Source organism: Panicum virgatum, chromosome 6K (assembly GCF_016808335.1).
Source record: "Panicum virgatum strain AP13 chromosome 6K, P.virgatum_v5, whole genome shotgun sequence".
In the NCBI taxonomy this organism is placed as follows: Eukaryota; Viridiplantae; Streptophyta; class Magnoliopsida; order Poales; family Poaceae; genus Panicum; species Panicum virgatum.
Genome location: NC_053141.1, coordinates 26115730 through 26122502, shown reverse-complemented (window position 1 = coordinate 26122502; position 6773 = coordinate 26115730). Strand labels below are relative to the sequence as shown.

The 6773-nt window shown below is 48.0% G+C and overlaps 1 protein-coding gene across 1 annotated transcript; it reads left to right on the top strand.

Moving 5' to 3' along the window:
- Positions 1-5649: 5649 nt before the first annotated feature.
- On the top strand, positions 5650-6415 carry LOC120639142 (pathogenesis-related protein PR-1 type-like). Its single transcript, XM_039915170.1, has one exon. The coding sequence runs from the start codon at positions 5731-5733 to the stop codon at positions 6253-6255; it is 525 nt and encodes a 174-aa protein (XP_039771104.1). The 5' UTR covers positions 5650-5730; the 3' UTR covers positions 6256-6415.
- Positions 6416-6773: the final 358 nt, after the last annotated feature.

The following is a 6773-nucleotide window of genomic DNA, read 5'->3' as shown; positions in this document are numbered from 1 at the left end:
TAATCAAAGATTGAGCAGCTGATCACTGGGGTTCCGGGATCTTCTCGTATTGTGGCTGCTAACTCGCCCCACGCACCTCTTCTTGGGCGTGTGAGCTTTTCTGCATAGCTGAGGTGTGTCCTGCTAAGTGGCTCTTTCCACATAGCATTGATGACATTTACACTCTCTAGAGTTGATTCGGGTTGCCCTGGAATCTTCCCTAGTTCAGCAGCAGGTGTAGCAGCAGCTAATTGAGCCAATTGAGTTTCTAGCGCCTTATTGAAACTCAGCTGGTTCTTCATAGCCGTGGAGAATCCGTCCATCTTGGCATGGATAGTCTCCATAGATTTATCTATAATGGCCAACTTCTTCTAAAGGGACTCATTGATCTTCGCTTGGCCGTAGACAAGATCTCTCAAGGTAGGCTGGTTAGGACCGAAAAAATTCAAATTCCCATTACCTCCTTGGTAATATGGGCGTGGTTGATTCCACCCCTGACCTCCTTGTGGACGAAACCTATTGTTGCTATTGAGGAATAAAGCTTCTTCTTGAGTTTTCGGGCAATTATCGCCTGAATGTCCAACATTCCCGCAGATCTCGCACATCATGCGAGCTTCCAGGACTTGAAGTGTATGCATTTGATCCTTATCTTGGGAATAATCCTCAAATTTCTTGAGGAGGAGATCAATCTTCATAGCGAGCATGTCGGCATCCTTGACAGAGTGCATACCTCGCTGGCGCGGTTGGAGGCGATCATCGCTCCAACCTTGGTTGGAAATCATCTTCTCGATCAATGATGTAGCTCTTTCAATGGTCCAGCGAGAAGAAAGCTCCACCCGCAGCGGCATCTACATGATCACGGGATGACTGCAGTCAACCCATTGTAGAAGTTCTGTAGAATGAGCCAATTATCCATTTCATGGTGCGGACACGCAAGAATGTACTCCTGAAGCCTCTCCCAAGCTTCCGAAATTGACTCATTTAATGCCTGCTGGAAGTTCGAAATTCGACCACGAAGAGCATTGGTTTGACTCGTCGAGAAGAACTTCGAGAGTAACGCCTTGGCACATTTGTCCCAAGTATCCACCGCAGCCTTGTTAGCATAAAACCATTGCTTCGCTCTCCCCAAGAGAGAGAACGGAAACAGACGGAGCCGGATAGCATCTTGCGATACACCCTTGATAACAAAAGTACTGCAGAGCTCCAGGAACTGCTGGAGATGAGCGCTGGCATCCTCGTTGGCCTTGCCACAAAATGGGCTGGCCTGCACCATCGTAATGAGACCTGTCTTGATCTCAAAATTCTCTCCTCCGGTGTTAACCTCGGGTCCGGTGGGGACCTGGCTAGCAGACGGAGCAGAATAATCACGAAGTGTCTTCTGGGCCATAGCTCTAGGAGCTGACGACAATGCGATGACTGGATCAACTGCCGAGAGTGAGATCTGAGGAGGTACGATACGAGGTCGAACTCTCCTCAAAAATAACTCTGGATTGGAATGAAAGTTTTGCGGCAAGTCGAAACCGGTTATACACTACCATGTGTTCATATCAACGAAGACAAGAAAACAAAGAAAAGTTAGCCTGTTTAGCATGCGAATACCAATCTCGATTTTGTTCACAACTTTTACCTATATATTCACTCTGTGCCTTCCCCGGCAATGACACCAAAAATGCTTGTTGGCGCCTACCAACGTCACCTGGCGATGACGCCCTCAGACGCCAAGTTTGGGTGGCAGTATTTCAAGAACCACGAATAAATCCGTAAGCGCACGGAATACTGCTGTAGCATTTTACCCGGGAGTATACCGGGGTATCATTTATATTTTCGCAGGGAAGGCGGTGAGTGAGAGAGTATATAGATTAGTTAGTGAGCTTTATCTAGATTGGATATTCTCAAGCATAAACAGGGGTAAGATAATAACATGGTAGGAGGTAGTGTGACACACACACGACTACTCTCTTGAATAAAAGAATAAAGATTACTCTAGGCCGGGAGCAAGGTAAAAGTCAGAGCTCGAGTCAGCTGTGCTAGGCTAGCTATATCTACACTTTCTCATTAGTTAGCTTGTCAGAGATTAAACTACACAACAGGGAGATCGCTATCGAAGTAACGGGAGGAGCACGTACACCCCGGCGACTTTATGTACCTCCTACCCCCCATACCAAAGGTGGAGGATTACGAAAAGGCTCGGACAGGGCTATCACCACCTGCCGGCAACCTCTACAAACCGTGGGTATAGTTGACATCCAGCAACTCTTAGCTAATCTAGATACCATGTCTACACTAGTAAGGGATACTCTACTATCCCGCGCGGAGCCCCCACCCTCTGGATGGACAGACATCACACTAGAGCAATCATACGAATACTGGAGCAGTTGATAGAGTTCTAAGAACGAAAGACTAACTATCTCCAGCACAGGGCAATTATGCAATGAGATCATTGAATAATAATGCAACCTTGACAAGAAGCATATAACCGTCAACTCATAATATACTTCAAGCAGACATCGGTAACCATAGTCTAATTCTATTACAAACGACCGAATATTACAATAGAGAGCTAGAGATGAACCCATACCAGACTCTCGAGCAACTCCGGCGACTCGAAGACTCCTAGACTTCTCCTAAACTCCACTAAGCCTAAAGACTATGCAAGGAATGCAAGAGAGGTGAGTGAAATGTGATGTGTGTGTCCTATTCTCTACTGACCTAGAGGAGCATCCTGGAGGCGACACATGGCGAAGTTGAGGTGGTGGGGCCCACGGGCCTGGTCGGCTCGGCCGGCCTGCCCTGACCGCCAACCACCCCCAACTGCTGGGGGTTGGGCTTGTCTGGGCCTCCTTGTCTGATCCATGCTGGGGTTGGCCTGTCTTGACTCGTTTTGCTTCGGTTCTTGGGCTACTTTGGTCCATTTGAGCCTGAATCGGTGCTCTGATATTTTCTGTGATTTTCTGTCGGGCCAAAGTGTGCTTGTAACCTGCATATTAGCTCAAAAACACATCTTGCATATTCTAGAAGGTAAAGTGTGGTTTAGGAACTTTATTGAATATAAGTGCGTGCAAGAAATGCAAACTCTCATGATTTTCTGATCAAATTGATGCCTGGAAATGGTCATTAGTGAGCGTCAACACCTGGGCAGCGGCGGCTAGGCTTCCGCCTGATGAGGATATTGCCATGCTTGGCAAGCTCATGCTGCTGGTTAAATATAGATGACCTATTTACCTAACTGATGAGTTAAATATAGCAATGTTCCTTGAACATGTCCCGAGGTACCACTTAGGTCCACGAACTCGCAAAATCAAAATCTGGCACTTTGAACTTGTTAAGTTGTGCCACTTAGATCCACACCCCTTGATCTGACCCTACATGGCATGAATATATGCAGAAAAGTCCTCCAAATTCGCCATCTTCTTCCTTTACATCCTCCATATTTGAGGGACAGATAGAGAGAGGAGCCAATGCTGCTGGTGTCGATGTCGAGCTCTACTGCTCCAGGGCCATGCGAGGGAGAGGGCATGCGAGGGAGAGAGCACCACCGCTGGATGCCCACCCTATGCACCGCCGCGGGACCTATTGGGCGAGGGAGCGGTGCTGCTGCTGCTACCCATGGCCCACGGCCAGCACTGTAGTCCGTTGGGCGAGGGAGCGCTGGTTCAGCGTGCCATGCGCCCGCTGCCATGACACGCACACTGCCGCGGGACTGAGCTTGCGCGCTGCCGCGCAGAGCCTGCCTGTGCGTCGCCAACAGATGCCCTTACCCGAACGCGCGCTGCCGCGAGAGCCCCTCTGCACGCGTCACGCTCCCGTGTGCTCACGACTTGCGTTTTTGCTCTCCTTCGTCCGGATTGCCTCGCCCGACGCCATGTACCGCTTGCGTTCAGCAGGCCCGCGCCCTCCTGATGCCGCGCACTGCTCGCCTGTGGTTCATCAGTCTGCCCACGCGGCCCCACGCCCTCTTCCAAAAGGCCGAGCAGGAGTTGTAGCAGATCCGTGCCCTCACATCGCCACCCTCGGCCTCACTGTCAGCGGCCGCCCTATGCGCGCTGCTCGAGCACCCTCCTGAGCTGCCGCCACCGGGCGTCGTGGCCGGCGGTGTCAGCAGGATGGAGGCGTACGTTGCGGCATTGAAGAAGGCGAGCAGGGCGATCAGAAGGGTGTGCGGCAGGCGCGCCGCCACTGCCGAGACCGCCAGGGATGATTCTTGCGGCAGCGTGCCGAGGCCAGTCGCGATGCTGGCGGAGGCGAGGGAGCTCACCATCTCTTTCCTATAGTCATCCGGTCCAAGGCGGGTGGCTGTGGAGGGCCTGGGCCGGAGTGGCCGTCGGCGGTGGGAGCAGCCAAGCAGGGTGCATAGCCGACTAATTAGTGCATGAGGTGGTCAAGTTTATTTGCTACCTGTCCGAATGAGCACAATAAGTTGGAGCTCCAAGCACACAAAAAACTGACTATCGATATTTATTTCATTAACAATTTTCACAGGCTTATGTGCACTACTCTGGTCAATCTAGTTATTTAGAAATGTAGTTTTTCATAATAATAAAAAATAAATTGTTCTCCATGTACTTTTCGGGGCCACTTATCTCACCGGGACATGGGCGATCTTACAAAAGGAGGACAAAGACTTGATTGCAGATGCATGCCGCGCTTTGAAAGTAACGGCGAGGAACATCTTTGCGCGGACGGGTGGCAGTTTAGCAATAGGGTTTGTGGCTTGTATTGCTTCTTGTTTATCTCTCAAAGTTTGCATTAAGGGCTGGATATATCTCTTTGATATAGAGGCTGGGATATTTTTCAATATTCCTTTATCTAAAAAAAAGAGAGGGCACAAAGGAATAAGTTGTGTGCATCTGGATGAAGTTCTTTATCATTTGAATAAGTAGCTTTTTATGTGTCCGTAAGTGTATAACATGGGGCATGGCTTATTCTTTTCATCAGAAAACAAAGTATCTAACGATATATACTACCCTTAAGATGGCTGATATTCACTATTCAGCGTTCCAAGCGTTTTAGTTGTTAGTCGCGCCGCCGAATGAAAATGGATCACCAAACATATATACGAATGAAAAAGGTCTGCAGGGCATCCTCAAACAAGAAGGTCATCTTGGTTATCTATAAACTAGCTTTGAAAGGTTAACATGTAACTTATGAATTGATGCATATGCCAAGTTTATAAAAATATCAAGAAATCGTCAGTTCTATGTTTCATGTATTTAGTCTCTATTAACTTGAACAATTTTTTTAAATTGCAACTCAAATTGATCATTGATTTTCTATTTCGCTAAGATAAAAAACAATCAAGTTGATTCAACCTTTTTCATTGTAAAAGTGTAGAACAAGGCAAAAGCGTAATGTGTGGATCCACACTTGTGCGTGCCTGCAAATACATATGGACCGTGACCAGTTCCTGGTAGCCAATCTTTTCAAGAAAGTGGTCCAGTGCATCAACGCAAGACCCATTCCTTAGTTTTCTCCAACCTCGCACGTGCATTGGACTTTGGCACAACTGCTGCACGCATACTTGTTTTATTAAAAAAATTAACCTATGCATTTGGTACAGACACTTGGTAATAACATATGCAAAACCAAAGGGTACCATGTTCTAAATCCTCCTGTTATTGGACGCCGCCATCGGCTATAAATAGGCACCTCATCATCAGTTAGACACACACAACACAACGGCACACAATCAAGAACCCACACGTCTCACTAGAATTTGCGACTGATCCACTGCAAATTAAGCTAGCGGCCCGTATGGCGACAACCAAGAGGGCAGTAGTAGCCTTTGTCCTTGTGTTCTACATGGCTATGGCCTCCATGGCTCAGAACACGGCGCAAGAGCAGGAGTTCCTTTCCCTCCACAACGACGCCCGCCGTGAGGTGGGTGTTGAAGATGTGGTCTGGGATGAGAGCGTTGCAGCGTTCGCACGGGCCTACGCGGCAAGACGCGCCGGTGACTGCAGCCTTCAGCACTCGGACCAGGCTGAGCGTGACAAGTTTGGCTACGGTGAAAATATTGCCGTGGGCTCCCCTGGCAGCGACATGACGGTGGCTGCAGCCGTGCAAATGTGGGTGAATGAAAAGCAAGACTATGACAGTGCTACTGGTACGTGCATGAAAGGGCGCCCGGAGGAGCTGATGTGCGGGCACTACACGCAGGTGGTTTGGCGCAACACCAAGGCCATCGGCTGCGCGCGTGTCAAGTGTGACAACGGTGGTATCTTCATCACCTGCAACTATACACCGGCGGGCAATATTCCTGGACAACGTCCATTCTAGTCGCACCGGTAACAAACTATTGTGACGATACCCTGATGTAATGTGTGTTTGCTTATGGATGCTCAAAGCCTGCATATACCAATGCAGTCTGGATGTAAGATAAATATGTTGTGTATCTTATGGTCATAATAAATAAATGGGTATTCAGAACTACAGCATAAATCCGCTTGAATTGTGTCTTTGTATCTTGCAAGTGACAATTGTTTCTCCCTCCTCTAAATGCAACATGCATACTTCATATGTTTCAAGAGATAAGTGATAAAGAATACTAGAATCGGCTGTACCATGAACGCTGGAGACCGCATAACAACATTGGCTGAGCATCTACGAGGGAGAAGAGATTGGTTTCATTATGATAAAATTTGGTTTACACTGTTCTCTAGGCTATATAAAGTATGATTGATGGAGATACTCAGATACTCAATGTTCTATGTAATACCTTAAAATACACAAATAATTTCATAAAGACAACAACGACTTATCCTTGACAGGCAGATCGAAGTTACATGTTATAGAGA